Source organism: Myxine glutinosa, chromosome 7, assembly GCF_964187855.1.
Source record: "Myxine glutinosa chromosome 7, kmMyxGlut1.1, whole genome shotgun sequence".
In the NCBI taxonomy this organism is placed as follows: domain Eukaryota; kingdom Metazoa; phylum Chordata; class Myxini; order Myxiniformes; family Myxinidae; genus Myxine; species Myxine glutinosa.
The window spans coordinates 83,747,582-83,772,649 of NC_136267.1; the positions used below are offsets into that span (position 1 = coordinate 83,747,582).

The 25,068-nt window shown below is 45.7% G+C and overlaps 1 protein-coding gene across 4 annotated transcripts in view; it reads right to left on the bottom strand.

Annotated features, from left to right (window-relative positions):
* LOC137431362 (ubiquitin-conjugating enzyme E2 E2) overlaps nucleotides 1–25,068 on the bottom strand; it is a 148,881-nt gene that overhangs the window by 56,518 nt on the left and 67,295 nt on the right. For 2 of the 4 annotated variants that reach the window (XM_068122607.1, XM_078781937.1), the window contains exon 3: nucleotides 10,200–10,250. The exons of the other annotated variants lie outside the window; for them this stretch is intronic. In XM_068122607.1, the coding sequence (XP_067978708.1) occupies nucleotides 10,200–10,250 (51 nt within the window). The remainder of the gene's footprint in view (nucleotides 1–10,199; nucleotides 10,251–25,068) is intronic. 4 annotated transcript variants of the gene reach the window in all.

Below are 25,068 nucleotides of genomic sequence, written 5' to 3' on the forward strand. Positions count from 1 at the left end.
TAAAAACACGTTTATAACGGATTATTCTCCACACAATGTATTAATACAGAGGTACAATAACATTATGTAGTTTTATGAAATGAGTTTTTGATGAACGTTTATGTTTAATTGCAACGCTAAATCTATAAATTGTAAGAATCCCTCGGGGTTTGGTTTGACGGTTTGAATGTGAAAGTATTTTGGTTATCTTATCTCCACTTTAGGCCTGATAAGTTGATTACGTTTACTTTAGTCACAGAGTCAAAATAAGGAGGAGGGGAGGGGGATGATCACTACACCGCCTGCTTTATAATTTACTAGCAGAAGTACCCGCATTGCCGGGCGGGGCAGGGGAGGGGAACGGGGGGGGGGGGGGGGGGGGGATCGCCCCTTGGCGATCACAACTCACAAAATGATAATGAAACTCCAACCGGGACTCGAATATGCCTGGGCAGAAACATTTTCTCCCTCTCTCTGACATTCCGAGCAATAAATTACACGACAATACAAACTGTAATGAGATAACCCGGTCCCGTCGGTGGCCGATCATCTGCATGTAGGCGGTGTATTTTATTTCATCCCGGTAAATGGAAGCTAAGTCGGAATTTAAGTACTCAACATCAGAAATGAATTTTTTCATTGTTGTTTATATATTGTAATGAAATTCCATTATTTCTGAAGCCTTATTATTATTATTTTTTTTTATTTTTATTTTTATGTTTTACTTTGTCGGGAACCGAGCCGAACCGAGATCCCGTTATGAAAATTGTTATCGAGACGGTTCCGAGACGGGATTTTGAATCTAGCTAACAGCACTAAGATAGATCCCCTACAGTATCGCCGTGGCCTCCAAAGCGCCAGCACGGCGGCGTTCGCCACCACGGCGGCGTTCGCCACCGTTGCATTGGGTGGTTGTTATTGGCATCATCATCGCCCCAAACTCCATTGAACACGAGGTCATCTCGGAGCAGAAGGTGGGAGGAGTCAGCCAAGCGCCAGGAACAAGGCGTGGCTCTGCCAGCGCCTCATCAAGTTGCGGGACCGGTGAGCCCTTGCGACCAACCAAGGCCGAGGCAAGCTCACCGGTGGGCGTTTCCAAAAGGGCAGGCGGCTTGATCGCACCAGGCACAATATAAGCGCACGCGCAGCCTATTCAGAGAGAGGCGTGATCCAGCTGAACCGGAGAAGTTCTGTGAAGGGAGGTGCATGAGCAGGGAACACCAGTGGGGAGGATTGTTCATTTGCGTGGCGCGACCATCCTGCGGCGAATGAGAATCGGCACGCCCTGCTCGCAATACCAACCAGCACTGACGGCAACTGCCGGAACCTACCTCCAAAAGAACAAGTGCGTGCACGCAAACCCCGACGTCGTGCCGCGACCCTCGGACCTCCCTATCGCCCGCTCTGTGGACCACCTGAACCTTCTCATCCTTCCAGCCATTCGTTCCTGCCTTCATTCCCCACTCGTGTAAGTCTGCCTGTCGTCTGTCTGTCTGTGTTGTCTGGGGTTTATAAGTTAAGCTTGTTTAAGGAATTGCTCTGTGTCCTTCTGCTCCTTCCATTTCCATGTAAATTACATTTCTTATATTTTCTTCTCTTTGATTGTGGTTGTGTAAATTAATTAATAAACATCTGTTCTTCCTACCTTTGTCTTCTTCTTCTTCCTTGTCCGATCGTCCTCGTCTTTTCCATCATTGAACACCTGTGGCACGATTTGGCCAACGCTCAGGATCGGGTTAGTCTTTGCTAAACGGCTCGAACTTCGGGTTGCTAAAACCGCTCGGCAACTAGTCTATCTAAAACCGTGGTTCGAGCAGAAGTTATTTCCTCGTTCTCGGCTGGCGGTAGTAATTAGGTACGAAGCGAACCCCTAGGCCTAACAAACCCTACCTACCGTCGGTCCGGGAAGGACGTTGTAGCTTCAGGATCGGAGACGGCCAGTGCAAATAGAAGGGGGATTAACCCCCCCCCCCCCCAGTAAGGGGAGCGCCGTACTCTGTTTCCTTAACAATATATATATATATATACTAGTGGTGTCACCCGTGGGAATCCCACGGGCATGGACGTGTGTGACATTTTGAACATACTGAGTTAGATGCTGCACATTCATTTTTACAAAATGGTTACTGGCAAGTCATCAGATCCAGAAATGGTGCAATGAACACAATTCATTTATTTCACATAATATGTGACCCCTCACTCCTCTCCACCTGACACTCTCCTCTCTCCACCTGACACTCTCCTCTCTCCACCTGACACTCTCCTCTCTCCACCCGACACTCTCCTCTCTCCACCCGACACTCTCCTCTCTCCACCCGACACTCTCCTCTCTCCACCCGACACTCTCCTCTCTCCACCCGACACTCTCCTCTCTCCACCCGACACTCTCCTCTCTCCACCCGACACTCTCCTCTCTCCACCCGACACTCTCCTCTCTCCACCCGACACTCTCCTCTCTCCACCCGACACTCTCCTCTCTCCACCCGACACTCTCCTCTCTCCACCCGACACTCTCCTCTCTCCACCCGACACTCTCCTCTCTCCACCCGACACTCTCCTCTCTCCACCCGACACTCTCCTCTCTCCACCCGACACTCTCCTCTCTCCACCCGACACTCTCCTCTCTCCACCCGACACTCTCCTCTCTCCACCCGACACTCTCCTCTCTCCACCCGACACTCTCCTCTCTCCACCTAGCACTCCTCTCCTCTCCTCTCCAATCCCTCACATTCCTCACCTCTGCAATCCCTCACACTCCTCTCCAATCCCTCATACTCCTCTCCAATCCCTCACACTCCTCTCCAATCGTGACTCACACTCCTCTCCAATCGTGACTCACACTCCTCTCCAATCGTGACTCACACTCCTCTCCAATCCCTCACACTCCTCTCCAATCCCTCACACTCCTCTCCAATCCCTCACACTCCTCTCCAATCCCTCACACTCCTCTCCAATCCCTCACACTCCTCTCCAATCCCTCACACTCCTCTCCAATCCCTCACACTCCTCTCCAATCCCTCACACTCCTCTCCAATCGCGCCTCACACTCCTCTCCAATCGCGCCTCACACTCCTCTCCAATCGCGCCTCACACTCCTCTCCAATCGCGCCTCACACTCCTCTCCAATCGCGCCTCACACTCCTCTCCAATCGCGCCTCACACTCCTCTCCAATCGCGCCTCACACTCCTCTCCAATCGCGCCTCACACTCCTCTCCAATCGCCCCTCACACTCCTCTCCAATCGCCCCTCACACTCCTCTCCAATCGCCCCTCACACTCCTCTCCAATCGCCCCTCACACTCCTCTCCAATCGCCCCTCACACTCCTCTCCAATCGCCCCTCACACTCCTCTCCAATCGCCCCTCACACTCCTCTCCAATCGCCCCTCACACTCCTCTCCAATCGCCCCTCACACTCCTCTCCAATCGCCCCTCACACTCCTCTCCAATCGCGCCTCACACTCCTCTCCAATCGCGCCTCACACTCCTCTCCAATCGCGCCTCACACTCCTCTCCAATCGCGCCTCACACTCCTCTCCAATCGCGCCTCACACTCCTCTCCAATCGCGCCACACTCCTCTCCAATCGCGCCTCACACTCCTCTCCAATCGCGCCTCACACTCCTCTCCAATCGCGCCTCACACTCCTCTCCAATCGCGCCTCACACTCCTCTCCAATCGCGCCTCACACTCCTCTCCAATCGCGCCTCACACTCCTCTCCAATCGCGCCTCACACTCCTCTCCAATCGCGCCTCACACTCCTCTCCAATCGCGCCTCACACTCCTCTCCAATCGCGCCTCACACTCCTCTCCAATCGCGCCTCACACTCCTCTCCAATCGCGCCTCACACTCCTCTCCAATCGCGCCTCACACCCCTCTCCAATCGCGCCTCACACCCCTCTCCAATCGCGCCTCACACCCCTCTCCAATCACGCCTCACACTCCCCTCCAATCGCTCCTCACTCTCCTCTCCAATCGCTCCTCACTCGCCTCTCCAATCGCTCCGCACTCGCCTCTCCAATCGGCTTTTCCCCGTCTCGTTTCTCTCGTTTTTCTCCCGTCTCGTTCATTTTCTTGCTCCATCATGTTCAAGTTTGCATTGACGTTCGTCGATGGACTCGTTCGCCCGTCTCATTCGTTTTCTTGCTACATCCTGTTCAAGTCTGCGTTCTTCATCGATCGTCTCATTCATTTTGGAAATAGAAGTTTCCACGCAGCGCATGAATTGTCACGATCCTCAAGAGGAAGTGTCTCGCAATCATCAAATGATAAATGGCAAGTAAATTATATTGTGGAAAATTAAAGATTTCAAATAAACCTATTTAAAGTGTATGCGCACATAACTAATTTAAAAAAATGAAGAAATATCTCTCGGTAATTTCCTGAAACATATTTTACTTCCGGATAATAATGTTGAATGAAATAAAAACGAAGAAATATATGTCGGCATCATTGTTGACGTTTTTGTGACGACTGTCATCAAACGAAAAAGTAATATATCTTAACGGAAAAGCAAAAGCGAATTTTTAATATATGTCGACACGTTGCCGTCGGTCATGTTGGGCGGTGTATGATACATCATGACGCGATTTAAAAATATATATCTGCATTTTCCCGCGTGTGTGGAATGTTCTCAATTATTGCTGACACCGAGTCTAAAACCATCGCTAAAAATGAAATCAGATGGTGAGTTAGATTGGAGATAAAGGCGTGAGAGAGACTCAATGGCCTTGAAGTTGCAGGCCTTTGAGAATTCATTTCGTTCCATAAACGGCAACTTTCATCGGATTTTCTTCCCGTTTTTTTTCAACCGAGTCTAAAACTATGTTAGCGACTGTGAAAAATTAAATGATATATCGAATTTGATTTGAAATAAAACTGGGAGAGAGAGCAAGACACCACGGGCCTACAAAACAGGCCTCAAAGCTATGCGAGTTAATAAAATGGTGGATATTTGTTTATATGAAGCCTCTCCCAGAATGGGTGGAGCTATGGGTGGAGCTACTCTGCAAACCGAGTAAGCCACACCCCGGACAGACGTCCAACAGACAGAATCATCTACGGCTATTATAATATATATATATATACAGTGGTACCTCGGCTTACGAGTTTAATCCGTTCCGTGACGGAGCTCGTAAGCCAAATCGCTCGTAAGTCAAAGCAAATTTTCCCATTCAAATGCATTGAAATGCTATTAATCCGTTCCAGCCTCAAAAAAAAAACACCAATTTTTTTTGTTAGGTGCTTTTAAATAACAAAAATGTACTTTATAAATAACAAATAATGTATAAACAAGCACGACCTCGTATATACTGTACATAATACAAGAGAATGTAAAGAAATAAACTGGTTTTATTAAGCAGAGGAGAAGAGCATGCCAGGTGAGGTGTGCGTGTTGTCGACTTGGCGAGGCAGTACGATCGTACTCCTTCTACGATATGTACGATTTTGAAGCAGAAGGAGTCCATAAAGGCTATAACGCCAGCCAAGGGCGTTACGATTATTTCAAAGCTCCGGACCTCTATCCATGAAGATATGGAGAAGTTGTTGTTTGTGTGGTTGAAGGAGAAGCAGCTCGCAGGAGATACCGTGATCGAGAGCATCATGTGTTTGAAAAGATTGAAACTCGGATATCGAGCACGGACCACGAGGTGTTTTTTCTTTTTTCTTAATCTCGGTTTCAGTGAACTTTTGCTCTGTGCTCACGTGTACTGTACCTGTACCTGTAATGGTACGTCAGAGGATGGCACCTGTTGTCATCATATTAAGTGCAAGATGTTCTGCATCGTAAGTTGGTACACCGTGGTCTTTCGGCGGTGTTTAAGCCGGCCGTCTTGGCTTCTGTCACCATTGGCATTGAGTCTTTCGATGTAGGTAGGTCGTTGTGTGCCGGTGCCTTGGCCGAATTCCTTCATTGCTGCATTGTTAGCTCACCTGGTTTTTTATACCACATCTTTGGTTATCGGACCAGCGAATGACGTCATCTCCAAAGTATGGCTTATTCTCACTTGTCTTGGACGATCTTCTACTTCTAGCCTTCCACCGTGCATTTGGTGTCCACTGTACTTACTGTACAGTGCCTGGTAAAATTGATGTAATGGGTTTTTGACCGTCAACGCCATGAACCGTCATGAACCGTCATGAACCGTCATGAACCGTCAACGCCATGAACCGCTAACACTCAAAAGCCCATTTATCGCGCCTTATAAAGCAAAACGCAAACCGAAAGCCATGCCTCTCAAGCGAGGCGTGCTTCCGTGGTCACGTGATCCACAGGTGTAGCTCATTATACCCGCACGCGCGACACGCTTTGGCGGTCACGTGACCAGCCACTCTGGAGGCGGGGATCCCCGCCGATGACGTCACCGGCTGGAGCAAGGAGATTCCTCGCTCATGTATTTCGACGATTGCGTGTTTTATATCCAAGCAGAGATGCTTTCACGGCAAGATAACCACGTGACCGGAACCGGAAGCCACAACCGGAAAATTCAAAAAAATAAATTTTTTGAGCTCGTACATCGGATCTCGGCTCGTATCCCAAAGCAACAAACCGCCCGAGCGACGGCTCGTATCCCGAAAAACTCGTACGTTGGGGCACTCGTAAGCCGAGGTACCACTGTATATATATATATATATATATATATATATATATATATATATAATAAATCGGTGGGAATGGGCATATACTGCTTTGCTCTTTAGGAAAAATAAAATCAACATCTTCAGTTAATCGAATGATGCCTGGAATTCCAAAAGTATATTTATTCCATTTCCTTAAAATAATAAATTCACGTTGCATCGGTATTTTACAAAGGAAGTGGTTGCAATTTATTACTAGATGTCCAAGGCAAGGCCACTTGGGGCAGGATTAATCCAGCAACAAAAGAATATTCCCAAATGCTCAAAACATGTCAATGGTGTAGGGATACGGGAGGCTGACATTCACAATATAGAATGTAAATGAAAGGTTTGAGAGCGTAATCCAACTTGTCTCCCTTAAAAGTAAGTGTACTATGTCATATAGATGACAGTAAATTGGTATTTGATCAACGTTTATTATTCCTGTGCTACCTAAACAAGACCACTCTTTGTGAAAGATCGAGGTAATTGATGCATTTAACGTCACAAACATTTTAGATTCCGTTGTCGTGTGTGTTAATGTTTTTCATCTTGATCAAACTGAGGTTTATGCCTTTATGGTTCATGTTGCAAGAATAATATTGGTCATGTAGTGTGACTGCTTTATGGCTGGTCTTCCCCTATTCTATAAATTTTCACATTCAGATGAGATCAAGGAGGCTAAACGAATCTGAAGTAAATAATAAAAGGATAAGAAGAGGTGGATATGGATGAAAGGAGAATTCCAAAGTAGAGGGAAGAACATAAAAAAGGGGTTGTAAGGAGAAAGGAGGGAGAAGAAGAAAAGTAAGGGAGGAAGGAGGACAGGGAAGGGTAATATATATATATATATATATATATATATATATATATATATATATATATATATATATATATATATATATATATATATATATATATATATATATATATATATATATATATATGTATATATATATATATATATATATATATCTATATTATAATAGCCGGAGATGATTCTGTCTGTTGGACGTCTGTCCGGGGTGTGGCTTACTCGGTTTGCAGAGTAGCTCCACCCATAGCTCCACCCATTCTGGGAGAGGCTTCATATAAACAAATATCCACCATTTTATTAACTCGCATAGCTTTGAGGCCTGTTTTGTAGGCCCGTGGTGTCTTGCTCTCTCTCCCAGTTTTATTTCAAATCAAATTCGATATATCATTTAATTTTTCACAGTCGCCAACATAGTTTTAGACTCGGTTGAAAAAAAACGGGAAGAAAATCCGATGAAAGTTGCCGTTTATAGAACGAAATGAATTCTCAAAGGCCTGTAACTTCAAGGCCATTGAGTCTCTCTCACGCCTTTATCTCCAATCTAACTCACCATCTGATTTCATTTTTAGCGATGGTTTTAGACTCGGTGTCAGCAATAATTGAGAACATTCCACACACGCGGGAAAATGCAGAGATATATATTTTTAAATCGCGTCATGATGTATCATACACCGCCCAACATGACCGACGGCAACGTGTCGACATATATAAAAAATTCGCTTTTGCTTTTCCGTTAAGATATATTACTTTTTCGTTTGATGACAGTCGTCACAAAAACGTCAACAATGATGCCGACATATATTTCTTCGTTTATATTTCATTCAACATTATTATCCGGAAGTAAAATATGTTTCAGGAAATTACCGAGAGATATTTCTTCGTTTTTTAAAATTAGTTATGTGCGCATACACTTTAAATAGGTTTATTTGAAATCTTTAATTTTCCACAATATAATTTACTTGCCATTTATCATTTGATGATTACGAGACACTTCCTCTTGAGGATCGTGACAATTCATGCGCTGCGTGGAAACTTCTATTTCCAAAATGAATGAGACGATCGATGAAGAACGCAGACTTGAACAGGATGTAGCAAGAAAACGAATGAGATGGGCGAACGAGTCCATCGATGAACGTCAATGCAAACTTGAACATGATGGAGCAAGAAAAAGAACGAGACGGGAGAAAAACGAGAGAAACGAGACGGGGAAAAGCCGATTGGAGAGGCGAGTGAGGAGCGATTGGAGAGGAGAGTGAGGAGCGATTGGAGGGGAGTGTGAGGCGCGATTGGAGAGGGGTGTGAGGCGCGATTGGAGAGGAGTGTGAGGCGCGATTGGAGAGGAGTGTGAGACGCGATTGGAGAGGAGTGTGAGGCGCGATTGGAGAGGAGTGTGAGGCGCGATTGGAGAGGAGTGTGAGGCGCGATTGGAGAGGCGTGTGAGGCGCGATTGGAGAGGCGTGTGAGGCGCGATTGGAGAGGAGTGTGAGGCACGATTGGAGAGGAGTGTGAGGCGCGATTGGAGAGGAGTGTGAGGGGCGATTGGAGAGGAGTGTGAGGCGCGATTGGAGAGGAGTGTGAGGGATTGGAGAGGAGTGTGAGGGATTGGAGAGGAGTGTGAGGGATTGGAGAGGAGAGGAATGTGAGGGATTGGAGAGGAGAGGAATGTGAGGGATTGGAGAGGAGTGTGAGGGATTGGAGAGGAGTGTGAGGGATTGGAGAGGAGTGTGAGGGATTGGAGAGGTGAGGGATTGGAGAGGAGAGGAATGTAAGGGATTGGAGAGGAGAGGAGTGCTAGGTGGAGAGAGGAGAGTGTCAGGTGGAGAGAGGAGAGTGTCAGGTGGAGAGAGGAGAGTGTCAGGTGGAGAGAGGAGAGTGTCAGGTGGAGAGAGGAGAGTGTCAGGTGGAGAGAGGGGAGTGTCAGGTGGAGAGAGGAGAGTGTCAGGTGGAGAGAGGAGAGTGTCAGGTGGAGAGAGGAGAGTGTCAGGTGGAGAGAGGAGAGTGTCAGGTGGAGAGAGGAGAGTGTCAGGTGGAGAGAGGAGAGTGTCAGGTGGAGAGAGGAGAGTGTCAGGTGGAGAGGAGTGAGGGGTCACATATTATGTGAAATAAATAAATTGTGTTCATTACACCATTTCTGGATCTGATGACTTGCCAGTAACCATTTTGTAAAAATGAATGTGCAGCATCTAACTCAGTATGTCGAAATGTCACACACGTCCATGCCCGTGGGATTCCCACGGGTGACCCCACTAGTATATATATACTCCATCACTTTTTGTACCTTTAAAACCATAAGTAAACATGGCCCAGAGCAATGCAGGAATCAAACACTTGAAACTGGTCAGGGTTTTTCTCTTATGTCATGTGTCCACCAGCAAGTTCTGAACCATGTCAAACGAGAACCAAACTCGACATTTCCCATTATAAGAAGCCTGAACCAGGATGATCCATCAGGCTTCTATGGAAGATTTTGCTGGTTAAGAATCAGATTGTGCATGGTTCTGTCGAGTCGATATGCTCCAAAAAGAAACATGGCCCACACTAGTTGAGAACTCAATGTTGTAGTTCAGAACTAACTATTGCTTTCCTACAATTCAGCCTAAAAGTATAAATAAATAAATAAATAAATACAAACTCATCCAAGAAACAACTTGCATGTAGTAACATGACAATATGGTGTGTTGAATAATGTAGTTGATGATGAAAGATGGCGGCATGACTGTACTCAGCTTGCAACAGTGATCTGTAATGAAGTGGAATGTTCAAGACACATGAAGTTGCTGTGTACCTGCAGTTTGGTGGAGGATCCAGAGTTATCTCAGCAAGCTCCTTCTGTATCCTGCAAGAATTTGTATTTTTTATTTGTTAAACAGTATAGTACCTGGGCATAGCAATAAGGCAAAATAAATAATAATAATAATAATAATAATAATAATAATAATAATTAAAACTGTGAGCAGTGATGCTCCGGGGACCAAGACGCTCCATTCTAATTGGACAAGTGCGTGCCAGAGTCATTGACAACGGCAGCCTAGATCCGATTGTTTAAAGTTTGAAATGAATCGATCGAAAAATGGAGGAGATGCATTTTAAAGGTTTTCATTCAATCCAATATGACTGCCATGTCACGTGATCTATGACATCATATTTAAGATATGCATCCAATCAAGTGACATACTATAATTGGTCAAAGTTTCAAGTTCATCTGACTGATGGTTTGGCCTGTAGGTCGACACAAAATTCATGGAATCACAATATTAATTTTTTAAAAAATGCTGAGTCAGCACTTTAATTGGCATGCCATAGATTAATTAGCAATAAAAATCAAAAATCGGAGAAAAGAGCATTCTTCGCCTTGAGGTGGACTATATGTATGCCAAATTTCAACTCAATAGGTCGAAAAATGGAGATCGATTTTTAATTTTTTCAATAAATCCAATATGGCCATCAGGTCACGTGACCTATGATGTCAAACTTAGGATATGCATCAAGTCAAGTGGGATACCATAAGTGGTCAAAGTTTCAAATTCCTACGATGAACGGTTTGACCTGTAGGTCGCCAACAAATTTCATGGAATCAGAATAATAATAATAATAATAATAATAATAATAATAATAATAATAATAATAATAATAATAATGATAATAAAAATTAAAACTGCGAGCAGTGATCCAGGGACCAAGACACTCCACACTGATGGGACAAGTGAGCACCAGGGTCATTGACAATGGCAGCCCAGATCCGATCATTTAAAGTTTGAACAGAAAGGATGGAAAAATAAAGGAAGAGATGCATTTTTAAGGTTTTCAATATGGCTTCCAGGTCACATGACCTACGACATCATCCTGAGGACATACATCAACACAAGTGGCATACTATAAGTGGTCAAAGTTTCAACTCAATTGATCGAAAAATAAAGACAGATGCATATTAAAAGTTTGCATGAAATTCAATATGGCCGCCATGTCACACGACGTCACATTTAGGATATGTATCCAATAACGTGGCGTACTATAAGTGGTCAAAGTTTCAACTCAATCGAAAAATGAAGGCGGAGATGCATTTTAAAGGTTTTCATAAAATCCAATATGGCCACCATGTCACATGACCTATAACGTCATATTTAGGATATGCATCCAATCAAGTGACATACTATAATTGGTCAAGGTTTAAAGTTCATCTGACTCATGGCTTGGCCTGTAGGTCAATAAAAAATTAATGGAATCACAATACTGTATTAAGAAATAAATAAAATTGCCGAGTCAGCACTTTTTTAATTGGCACGCCATTGACTAATTAGGAAAAAATTCAAAAATCGGAGAAAAGAGAGTTCTTCACCTTGAGGTGGACTATATGTATGCCAAGTTTCAATTCAATAGGTCGAAAAATGAAGGAGATAGATTTTTTAATAAATCCAATATGGCCGCCAGGTAACGTGACCTATGACGTCATACTTAGGATATGCATCAAGTCAAGTGGTATACCATAAGTGGTCAAAGTTTCAAATTCCTACGATGAACGGTTTGACCTGTAGGTCGCCAACAAATTTTCATGAAATAAGAATTATCTTAGCAATTTCAAAATGGTACCAATGGTCCCCTAATAATAGCTCTGATAAAGCCAGAATACACAACGAAGACAAACAAAATGCATGCATAAACAAAATTATCCTGATTAAATTGTTTTAATCAATCAAAACGTGCAGTACAATGCACGGTTATGGTACAAGTAAATCAAGTAATAGCTGGTAAACAAATCTCATTCCCACCTTGTGTTCATTCGAGGCCCAGTGCTGTGTCATGTTCCTTTCAGCATACACTACTGTCATGCCACAAACTGTAGTTGCCATGCCAACCCACTGTCATCCATTACTGCAGTTGGCAAATTTAATTTACCTTTACTGTAAATAAGGCGTACTGTAAATAAGGCGTACTACTATATTCCTATATGGAGCGCTACGCTTCCGGTCCGGTCCGGAGAGGACGCTGGCGTCGCTTGCTCGCCGCTTCTCTGACTGGACCATTGTCCGTAGCTTGCTTTTCTGGTCGTCGTGGCGGATTTTTGGCCATTGAGTCTGCCCTCTGCATGGTCCCGGCTCTGCTCCTAGCTTCACCTGCTCGGCTCCTTCGCTGTTTCTTCGGGCCCGCTCCCGTGGGTTGTGCCCATTGTTTGCAGCGGTGGTGATGGCGGTTTGCCGCCGTGATCTTGATTAGCGGCGGCGGTCGTTTGCTGCTGCATTTGCCGCTTTGCCTCCTCAACCTTGGCCTCGTGCTCGTCTCTTCGCTCCTATCTGCCCTCTGCTCGGTCCCGGCTCTGCTCCTGGCTTCACCTGCCCGGCTCCTTCGCTGTTTCCTCGGGCCCGCTCCCGTGGGTTGTGGCCATTGTTTCGCCTCCTCAACCTTGGCCTTGTGCTCGTCTCTTCGCTCCTGCCTGGCATGGCTCTGCGGTACTCCGCCGCAAGGCTTCTTCTGCTTAATACCCGCTCCACCCCATCATGCATCTCTGCAATCAAATCCAATGGACTCCTGCGTCGACCCAGGTACATTCACTGTGGCTCCGGTCGTAAGTTTGTTTATTTACAATCAGGTCACTCCATCCCCATCCTCTGGTCGGCTCAGCGCACTCCCACTCATCGTCCCAGCGCACCTGGTCACAGCAACGCACACAATCGCACCTCCTGTCTGCAAACCCTGGCCAAATCACCTGAATTCATACCCGCCGTACAAAACAACATCAAGCTCACCCTGTTCAATACCCGGTCCCTCAACAACACATGCCTCGTCCTGAACGACTACATCCTGGAAAATAAACTGGACTTTCTCTGTCTCACCAAGACCTGGCAACAACCTCTGGACTACTTCGCACTCAACCTCACCACACCCAATGGATATTCTTACATCAATAAACCACGCTCGGAGGGCCGAGGTGGTGGAATTGCCGTTATTCACCGACAAGACATCAGGACCAGCCTCATCTCCATCGCATCTGCTCCATCATTTGAACACCTGGCTTTTAAACTCTCTGGTCACACACAGTCATGGCTGTTGTCTACCGCCCTCCCAAACCACACCCATCATTCCTGTCTGACTTCTCCTACTTTCTGACGCAGCTATGTTCCCTCTCACCCTCAATCCTCCTCCTTGGTGATTTCAATATCCACATGGACTCCACTGACTCCACGATAACCACTGACTTCACTGATTTACTCACCTGCTTTAACCTCACTCAACATGTCAACTTTCCTACCCAGAACCGTGGTCACATTTTGGACCTTGTCTGCTCTACTGGACAAATTTTGCACCATCTCTCTGGCTCCGACCTCACCCTCTCTGACCACTTAGCCATCACTCTGACCATCAACATCCCCACCCCAGCACCAAGGCATTATCACACGATCAACTTCCGTAAGCTAAACGCTCTTTCACCTACCTCATTCTCATCCACCCTCTCTGAAAAAATGTCCACTTCTCCCTTCGGTGACCTCCACACCCCTTCTGACCTCACTGACTACTACAACCACACTCTCTCCTCCTGCCTTGACCAACTTGCACCTATAAAAACCAAAACAGTTTCTTTCACCCATTCTGCTCCCTGGTTTACCCCTGAACTCCGCCTGATGAAAACTCGTACTCGCCAACTTGAAAGACTCCGCAATAAAACAGGTCCCACAGTTCACTCCCAGGCCTACAAGGACCACCTACAACACTATAAAGATGCCCTCTCCCGCGCCCGCTCCGCCTACTACTCTCAAATTATCCACTCTGGCTCCGGAAACCCAAAAGCACTCTTCTCTGCAATAAACAAACTCCTCAGCCCCCTGAACACCACCACCCAGTCATTCACAGTAGACAACTGCATCTCCTTCCTTTCATTCTTCCAATGCAAAATTGAAAACATCTACAACAGCTTGACCACCGCTGCACCCGCTCCCCCTCAAACCACCTGCCCCCCATTATCCTGCCATCCCCTGTCTCAATTCTCCCCAGTCTCCCCTACTGACCTCTCTGAACTCATAGGAATGAAAACTGCCACCTGCACTCTTGACCCCATCCCCTCCAGCTTTGCCAAGGCCTCCCTTCCTGCTCTCTCTCCACTTATCATTGCAACAATAAACTCCTCCCTGTCTACAGGCATCGTCCCACCGTCCCTCAAAATTGCTGCTGTTACCCCCATTCTGAAAAAACCTGGACTAAAGCCTGACACCCTAACTAACTTCAGACCCATCTACAACCTACCCTTTCTGTCAAAAGTTTTGGAACGCGCTGTAGCCACTCAACTCAAACATCACCTCTCTGCCAATAACCTGTATGAAACATTCCAATCCGGATTCCGCTCCAACCACAGTACTGAAACTGCTCTCCTCAAAATCACCAACGACCTTCTCCTCTCCTCTGACGCTGGCAACCTCAACATTCTCATCCTCCTCGACCTCAGCGCCGCCTTTGACACCATCGATCACACCATCCTCCTCACCCGACTTGAAACCACCTTTAACATTACCGGCACTGCCCTCTCTTGGATTAAATCATACCTCTCTGACATACGCCAGTTCATCTCCATCACAACAACACAACAACATGCATTTTAAGGCCATGTTCCCTGCTAGAGCGGGGGTTAGCCTTGCGGTCCCCATGACAATCTTCTCCATTTTGCCCTATTTTCTGCATCTCTCCTTGTTAAGCCCCTTGCCCGCATTTCTTCTTCCACCATCTTTAGCCAAGTCATCATCTCCATCAATAACTGCAAATCCCCCACTGCTCCCCTCCCCCAAGGTGTCCCCCAAGGTTCAGTTCTTGGCCCCCTCCTCTTCATCCTTTACCTGTCCCCCCTCGGTCACTTAATCCGCCGTCATGGTCTCCAATTCCACTGCTTCGCCGATGACATCCAGCTTTTCATCTCCACCAAGTCCATCTCCACCGCCACCCACTCTATCCTGACAAACTGCATCACTGAAATAAAATCCTGGCTTCAAATCGACTTCCTCAAACTTAACTATGATAAATCTGAAATAATCATCATTGGCCCAAAAACGCTCATAAAATCCACCCATAACTTTGCCCTCAACATCGACGGTATCCCAGTATCCACCTCCCCTCACATCCGGAATCTTGGCATCATCTTTGACCAAACCCTCTACTTCGACAAATACACTGAACAGATCACAAAGACAGCCTTCTTTCACCTGAAAAACATCGCCCGTCTCCGTCCATCCCTCTCCTCCATGGCTGCAGAAACCCTCATCCACGCCTTCATCACCTCCCGTCTGGACTACTGCAATAGCCTCCTCTATGGTTCACCATCAACAATCACCAATAAACTCCAATACATTCAGAACTCCGCTGCCCGTCTACTCACCCATTCCCGGACCCGTGACCACATCACCCCCGTCCTTTACAAGCTTCACTGGCTCCCCATCCCCCAGAGAATCCAGTACAAAATCCTCCTCTTGACCTGCAAAGCCCTCCATAACCTGGCCCCATCCTACCTGGCTGACCTCCTCTCCAGACACAATCCCACCCGCAACCTCCGCTCTGCTGGTACCAACCTCCTGACCCCCCCCCCCCCCCCCCCCCCACATCCAGACCAAATTCAGATCCTGGGGGGACAGGGCCTTCTCCATCGCTGCTCCCACCCTCTGGAACTCACTACCTCACACCATCAGAGACTCCTCCTCACTCACCACATTCAAAACATCACTCAAGACCCACCTGTTCAACACTGCATTCAACATTTAACCCACAGCATCTAACCCCTGACTATCTCCTCTCCTTCTCCCTCCTTTGTGCTTTGAATATTTCCCTATTGATTCTTCTTTTTTTGCAATTGTTTTTATGTTTTGCTATGCATTATGTTTTGCACTCTGTCAAAGCGTCTTTGGGCTTCCTGAAAAGCGCTATATAAAATAAATGCATTATTATTATTATTATTATTATTACTGTACATCCGATTTTGACAATAACTGTTACCTTATGCATTCGAGGCCTGCTTTCTATGATTCAGCAGTGCTATACAAATTCTGCATTCATTTTCTAATCAATTCAAGCGTGCTTTGTCCATGTTTGGTTATTTATACCTTGTCGTGAAAGAAAAATAAATAAATATAATCCTATTCACAAGTGAATATTCAAGTTGAAAGGTCCATGGGATGAATCGGTTTGTCCTCCTACAGCTAGTGTGTTAATGAAAGTAGTGACAAATAGATGTTGGATTAAGAACAAAGAAATGCAAAAACATGAGCAAAATAAACTGACGGTACAGAATAAACAAAGCCAGTGTCACAGCATCAGGAGACAAAAGGTTGAAGGCCCCATCTTGCAATAATTTAAGTGTTACATAACACTGATAACTATTTCCATATTATATCAATAATTCAGACGTATTCACGAGGTACAAAATAATTTTGATTGTGATAAATCCAATGCATTTTTTCTTTGTTTGTTTTGTTTTGTACAATTTACATGGGCTTAATTTCAGCCCCAGGAAACACATCACAGAGCAATGAACAGCAAATGTCCATCTTGCTCTCCCGCGACAGCAGCAGCAACAGCAACAGACACTTCGGTCTCTCAGTCGTCTTTCTCACATCTGTTTCTCCCTATTGCAAAAACATGCCTGGCAGATGAACACTGCCTTTTTATTTACATGCTCGTTGAATTTTCTAGCCTACTCGAGAGAATGACAATCTGCAAATAACCACTAACAGGCTGTTATAATCCAGCCCATAAATTAGGTTGCCAAAACACCGAGGGCAGCATTGAAACCAACACCTGGCACATCATCAGCATTCTTGACTTCCCCTTCAACCCAAATGTCATGACTTCCAAGCTTTTCATTACTCTTATACCGAACAGACCTGGATATTTCAGTTGTTTTAAACTTCCTAGATAATCCAACTCACTCCTATGAGTACACAGAAGAATGAGCTCTTGGCAAACACATGTGCAATTGGCATGGAAATCAACTTTAATAATGAAAATGTGTGTGGTCAGTAACAAAACAAAATGATGGCCAAGCATTTCAATATGAAGACTTTGACACACACACACACAGTCACACACACACACACACACACACACACACACACACACACACACACACACACACACACACACACACACACACACACACACACACACACACACACACACACACACACACCTTTAATTCCAACCGTCAGGCAGGTGTAGTCCAAGCAGATGCTTATTACCTTCGCAAAAGCGGAAGGTTATGTTTTGATCGCTGTGTATTTATTTGTATGTCTGTGTGTGTGTGTGTATGTTATTCGCATAACTCAAAAAGTATTCAACCGAATTGCATGAAATTTGGTGGGATGATTGGTTATTATACGGGACACATTTGATTAGATTTTGGGAGCAATCGGGTCAAAGGTCAAGGTCAAGGTCACGAAAAGGTCAAAATCGTATTTTTACCATAGCGCGGTCAATTTTTATCCAATTGGCATGCAACTAATGCCAAAATGTTCAGAATTCAATGCCCGATCTTGTGATATACGACATGACCCAGTGAAGACATTACCCTTGTTAGCGGTTGGGGGTCAAAGGTCAGGGGGGTCACGACCTTGCAAAATGTGCGTTTTTTGTCATAACTCGGTCAATTCTTATCCGATTTGCATGAAATCAGCACCAAACTGTTCACTGTTCTGTTCCCTACACTCCCATGCCAAGTACAGAACAGTAGCTGCGGCGAAGGTATGCGCTCTACCGAGTGCCCGTTCTAGTTTAAGATATAAAGCACGAGCATTACAATAAACACACGAAGCAAATGATGACTGGCTCTTCTTCAGCTTCTTAACCATTTACATATACTCAGTCCAAGCACATTTGCAAAGGCTGCTCCAACAAGAAACTACTCATAATTATGAAATGCCACTATAAGCTGCTAATTAATGCAAGATGGTGCAATATCCGGACGTAATCAGAAATTTCCGAGCTCGTGTCATTTTTCCACATGGCTTAGAATCCGGCTACAGTATTCAATATTTGTTTCGTGCAGTACTTGCTCTACTCATATTTTAGAAATGACACAACTCAACAAACATTACACAGTCATATAGTTGTTTGGTACGACAGAACTTTAAAATACAAGAAAACAAACATGACATAATAAGAATAACTGAAGCTTTCTGTGCTGTACTTCAAGGTAAATCACAGCAAGAGAAAGGAGTAAGTGAAAGATTGTGCCTATACAGTACAAGCATGTCTATGTAAGATCGACAATGATTGGTTCATCAGTCATGACATAATTGGTAATCTGAACACCCATTGGTGGCTCAGTCATCACTATCTCTGGCTCTGATTGGCTGGAGCGGAGGTGTGAGTGATGACTCACCATTTGCACCAACACCTTGGAGGGAGGGGGGATGGGGTTCCCCCAAAATTCAAGGACTCACTATTTGCAGACATACCATGGACAGGGGTCAGGGCAACACCTTTGAGCTTTCCATGTTGAAAGAGAATGAAAGAATGTACAAATTCCTTTTGATGACACAATATAGGGTGGAAAGGATTAAGGTTGCTTCCAACATACTATTATGCGAATCCCTCCGGTTAACACCAGGGACCGCGGATGGACCAAACGGATTTACTGGAGGCGACGACCAACTCGGATTCGGCTATAAAACGCGGGAGAAGGGCAGAGGAAGATGCGGCAAAAGCGCTTACCTTGAGCGAACCGACGGCAGCTCCAATCCTGCAGGGAATTAATGAACTCGAACAAACAAGATTTAATGTACAAAAATAGAGATTTATTCCACAGAACCCGATAACAAGAAACGCGACGGTAATAAAATAATGGTCCTATATTGGGATCCCACACACCTCACTTCGAATACGCACACAGGAATGAATAAATAAAGGAAATCGTTGTGTAATGGTGATGTGGTGCGTCTTATCTGTCTGTACGTTGCAGTGTATCATCCAACACGCCTCCGAGCTCCGAGCGCGAAGGAACCTTCCGTCCGCTTCGCCCACGCTCTGCGAGGCCCGAGCCAACGCCTTCGCTCCAATCCCCTCGCCGTTCGCACACGAGGTCCCGCCCGTTCACAGCACCGAGCCTCGCTCCCGCACCACGCAGATGGTGAACCAACGACCACCAGGACCTCTCAAGACCAAGAAGGGAAGCGCAGAGACAAGCGACCAGCGAAGAAGCCCAGAGCGAAGAGGAAACCATGAGCGCGAGGAAGCCAGGAGAGAGCTGCTAGCTAAGCGCTGCTGAAATGTTGTGCAGCGCAAGACAGCCAGAGAGGGACGTGCAGCGCAAGTGGGAAAATGTCACCCTGCACGCCATTTTATAACCTGCGGCGGTGACGTCAGCCTTGGCGCGCCACCCAATCAGCGCCTCGTAGCCTCCCGCTGTTCACCGAACCTTCTCGCATCTCTCCAGATCACCGCCGCTGATTCGCCCCAGGTTCGCGCCTTCAGCGCTGATTGGCTGGAGGATCGCGCCTTACACGTCAACCAATCACACATTCCCTGGGCATGGTTACAGCTCGTCTTTGTGCGATGTTACCAGGCCAGCTGATGGTGCGGCCGGCGGCAGCCACCCGGCGGTACCCAGATCTGGCTTCCTGCCTGTCTTCTTCCAAAGTCTTTGTAAGGGAAGGGAATTTAATTACCGTGTGCACTAAAGGGCCGATCTAAGTGTTTATATGTGCATGCATTGCCATAAGGGACAAAGGAATGATTACCAGGTCTAGCACAGCACACAAGGGGTGTTATCTTATTCCCTACACTATTTAACACCCGAACATCCTGGTATGTTCACAGGTCTACTCTTATCCCGACAAACCGCCTAAAAACACAGAAATTACAGGTAGATTCCCTATCGCGACAGTCGAATACCTACCTATACAGATCTACCTGGCTCTAGATATTCCTCTACCCAAATTTGTAACAATAAGTATGTAACATAGTCTGACTTCAGCTCAATATATTGAGCACATCTACATTGTAATCGTCTGCACAGATGGGGTTGGCAACCAAGTGCCGTGCAATGGCAGAACAACAAGAAGAAATGGCTCATGGTCCTTGAACGTTCCTACATGCTCCCACTGGTTGTGTCCTAACTCCAAAGTTCTTTCCTCGAATCGCCAGAGGGACATGCTGTTTAATTCGATCAGCCAAATTTTGGGTTGTACGGCCCACGTAATGAGCTTCACATCGGCACTTAAACTCATAGATAACATTGCTGATTTGTGAGGTGGGCAGAACATCCTTGTTGACTTGTAAAGATTACTCGAGGTTGCACAGCCAGATATGTGTTCAATATTGTATGTTTCATTTGTTCTTCAAACCTTCGTGATGATTACCCATTCCATGGCATCCTGATAGAGACTGGACATTTGTGCGGACCGATCTTGTGATCCTTTGTCGTGTTTAGAAACTCATGCATATATCTCTTAATTATTTACTCCGGATAACCATCATCATCGAGTTATACTCACGATTTTGTCAATTTCAGGTGAAAGATTACAAGGTGAGAAAATCCTCTGAGCTCTGTTCACAAGGATGTTGATATCAAGACTTTTGGGTTAGGTCAGTCTTTTGGGACTGCCATGAGCAACATGCAACCCAGTGCTACCTGCTGCATGGTCGGATTGGTGGCGACTAAACCAACACCCCTCACTGGCTTTACTAGTGGGGAGGGCAACTGTGACACCCTGCCAGGACCAAAAACAACACCTGACAAAGGGTGGATGAGCTCGCGTCGGGAGCCAACGGCCATCCAGTAAGGAGATGGTGTCTCCTAAAAAACACCCATCCAATTTGGACCGGTTCAAGTCATACCAAAGACTTTAAAATGGTACATGCTGCTTGAAGGGGACAGGACATGGACAGGGCATGGACAATCCCCATCAGTTGGCATCCATGGGGAGGAGGAAATTCCTCTTGAGGAAATGCCCCATTGAGTACTGTGAGAAAGGCAGCGCCATTGTTATGACGATGCTGGTACCCAGAGTATCCCAGGAAGCGACAGTAATAACGGCACTTCCCCCAAGCTCAGTGGCTGTGTTAAGTGTTTGTCTCATCAGTATGTATGCGTGTGTGTGTGTGTGTGTGTGTGTGTGTGTGTGTGTGTGTGTGTGTGTGTGTGTGTGTGTGTGTGTCAGCTCTATTACGAGCCCTTGCCAAAGTTTTTTTTTTTTTAAAGGCAATTTGGTATCTTGTGGAGCTGTAGGAATCCCAACGAGTATACTGCCCAGTGAAAGTAGGCTTCCAGTAGATGGATGTAGTGAAACCATGTGCAGATCTTTTGGCCAACATGTCCAAAAATGGTAAAGTGTTTGAAGATTCCAGCTCTCTGTTAAACTTCAGTGCTGGATGGAGAGTGTTGAGCTGTGTCAAGAACACATGCCATTTGAGACTCAAACAAAGCAAAAATATCATCAACATACCGATGGCATAGGATGGGAGAACCCACACTTTGCCGACCAGTAATTTTCTGCATTTCGTGATAACCCACAAAGATATTCGCTGGGCCGAATGGAGAACCCATGGCCATACCATCAGTTTGGACATACATAATGTTATTAAAAAACCTAGCCTTGGACCTAGCCTTGGACATACATAATGTTGTTGAAACTAAATTCCACTTTCCTTGTTGCTGTGTTCATTAACTCCACAAAGACTTGTTCTGAGATCTGTGGATGTTCCAGGTCACTGCGATACAGCAGATGTGCACATATATCAATAGTCTCCATCAGTGGGACATTCGTGAACAAGCTTTGAACATTAAAGTAGACGATTATGTTGTCCGCACTTGTCGGTGTTGTAGCACAAATTGCTTCTGCAAATGTGAAAGAATATTTGATCACAAAATGTGAGAGTGAATCCAGTACTGAGTGTAGTACCTCTCCCAACCACTTGGCAAGTTCATGTTGTGCCGAACCAACCATGAACAATATCGGTCTTAGCAGGACATTTTCTTTGTGAGTCTTGAGCAAGCCATACATTCTTGGACGTTGGGCTCCAACAGATATGATTCTGTTGTACAACCCCTTTGATAGTTCACCGCGCTTGTGGAGCTTTAATAGCCATTTGGTAATTTGACCTTCCAACCGTGGCATATGGTCGTGTTTGATTGCACTTCCAAATTGTTGAAATTTTGTTTCATCTTTAAGGATATGCTTCATTTTGGTAATGCCATCCATCTTATTCAAGATTACAACTCCGGTGCATTTATCAGGTTTACAAATGTGAATTTCCACATTCCTCCTCAATCCTTGAATTGCCAAGAGACCGTCTCCTTGCATGTGAAAGACTGAGACATCGTTTGAGGCGCCACAGTACGCATGCGCGAGGTCCAATGGTCTGACCCTCAATGCTTAGTCTTCTTCCTTGGATAAAGGTTGTTGCATTGATAGTTGAACATATAGGAGTTAAAACTTGGCAAATATTTCTTCCCTCTTGATATTCAAGGATTCCTCATGAGCACCAGTCCTTCTCTCCCAATTTCTGGAAAGTACTGCAGAAATTCTTCTCGGAGACAGCTGAGGTGTGTCACAACATCCTTTGCAATGCCAGGATCCAAACGGCTCATTAATAGTGACTTCTGAAAGAGATTCGAACATGGTAAAGTGCCCTTCCTCAGCCTTTCGTTTCCAGTTTTCAAGCTTCTGTATAAATGGCACTGAGAGTGTCAATGAACTGAATGATAGTTGTTCCCTTTCCTTGCAGCTTTAGATTCAGTCTGTTCAGTTGATCAAAAATATCCACAAGGTATGCGAGGCGAAAGACCCACAGCATTTCATGGAAGGAAGCTTCAAGTTTGTGCTTTTCTTGCATCTGTAGGAAACTCTGCATCTCTTCTCGGAGTTCAAACACTCGTGCCACAACATTTCCTTTTGACAGCCAACGCACCTTGGTGTAGTAAAGCAGGTTCTTATGCTCTGAATCCATTTCTGTGCACAATTGCTTGAACAGTCGGGAATTCAAAGCACTGCTTTTCACATAGTTCACAATTTTGATGACTTGTTCAAGAACATCCTGAAGATGAGATGGAAGGGTTTTTGAAGCAAGAGCTTGCCGATGAATCAGACAATGAACAGAAATGATGCCTGGAGATAGATTTCGAACAAGCGCTTGGAAGCCACTTTTTGCTCTTAGCATAGCTGGGGCGCCATCGGTGCACACTCCACAGAGATTGTGCCAGTTCAGTTCCTCATGGTCAAAGAACTCTGTTACTTTTTCCATCACATCCACAGCTCTGTATATTGTTGCGGATATGGCATTTGGCCTCAATATCCGCTTGTAAATACTCCCCTATTTCCCCAATACTCCCCAACTATCCCCAATCCCCCATTCCCTAGTCCCATTGCCTGTAAATAACACTCTGTAGAACCGACCTTCCCCTTTTTCCCCCATTAAATGTCGTGCCCAGGTTCACCGCATCTCACGTAGACAACTTTCGGACATCTTGCTAGTTATTCTTAGTCTATGTCAGTTAAGGACTCGTTTCCATTAATTCTGACTCTTCGTTGCACCAGAATGTGATTATATGGCACCAGTAGTGAGTTTAGGACCTCCCCTTACCTCCTCCCATATTCCCCAAACAACTACAACAACAACAACTACAACAACAACAACTACAACAACGGCGCGGCGCGGGGGAGTGTGCGTCCTCACACCGGCTCGGTTAGCCGCCATTGACCATGCGCTCCGACGGGGTTACCACGAAGGGGCTCCTTGTCAGCCCCTCGTCAAGGGCGGAGCCAGTAACCCCCCCCGCACGCACCCAATGAGAAGCAACGGGCCGATTCCATCTGGGGCGGAGCTAACGAGCCGAGGGCGTGTCACTCCCCGCCGGATATACGCGGCCACTTACCGGACGTGACGTGAGATGCGCCCCCAGCTTGAAGAAGAGCCAGTCACCACCTCCAAGCGCTGAGCGAGCTCCACGCATCGACCCGGTATTGCAGTACCTCCGAGAACGGTGCACCCCCTCCGAGAACGGTGCACCTTGAGCCATCGACTGCCCGCTTTCCTTGCCATCAATCCCCGTGTGAGTCAGTTTTTGTCCTGTTTATCTGTCGTCTGTCAGGGAATAAGATAAGTGTGTCTAAGTGCCTGTCTTTCTATGCTGTCCCTCTTGTAGTTGTAATCTGACCTTCCGCCCTAATATAACCTCCTCCGGAGGTCTTGAGAACTGAACCCTTGGTGTCGTGTCATTTTAACCCAGCCGTTGTGTCTTTTTCCTCAATTGATTTAGCATAGCGCGACTTAGTCAACGTTCGAGTGGAATCGGGTAAACTGTGCAGACGTGGTCATACCAAACCGCTTGGTAAACCAACATCCACAACCGCGTCTGTAACAATATGTATATATATACATATATATATACATATACAGACTTGGCATTGAATATGGAATATTTTTTTTCCTTGACTTGGGTTTACTTTCTGAACTCATTATATCAATCTGGTGAGTTTCTTTTACGCTTCGGTGATTTCTTTGTTGAAAGAACCATGTCACTGATTGTCTGTCGCAGCAAGAAGTCAATATCAGGATTATATCACAGGTGGCGTGACAAAATGTACGGCCAGGTACATTTGACGATTGGCTTCACAATCGGGTATATAAGGGTTGTTGTGTTCTGTATTCGTGGAAAACAACTGCTGCCCGTCTACAAAAGTTATTGC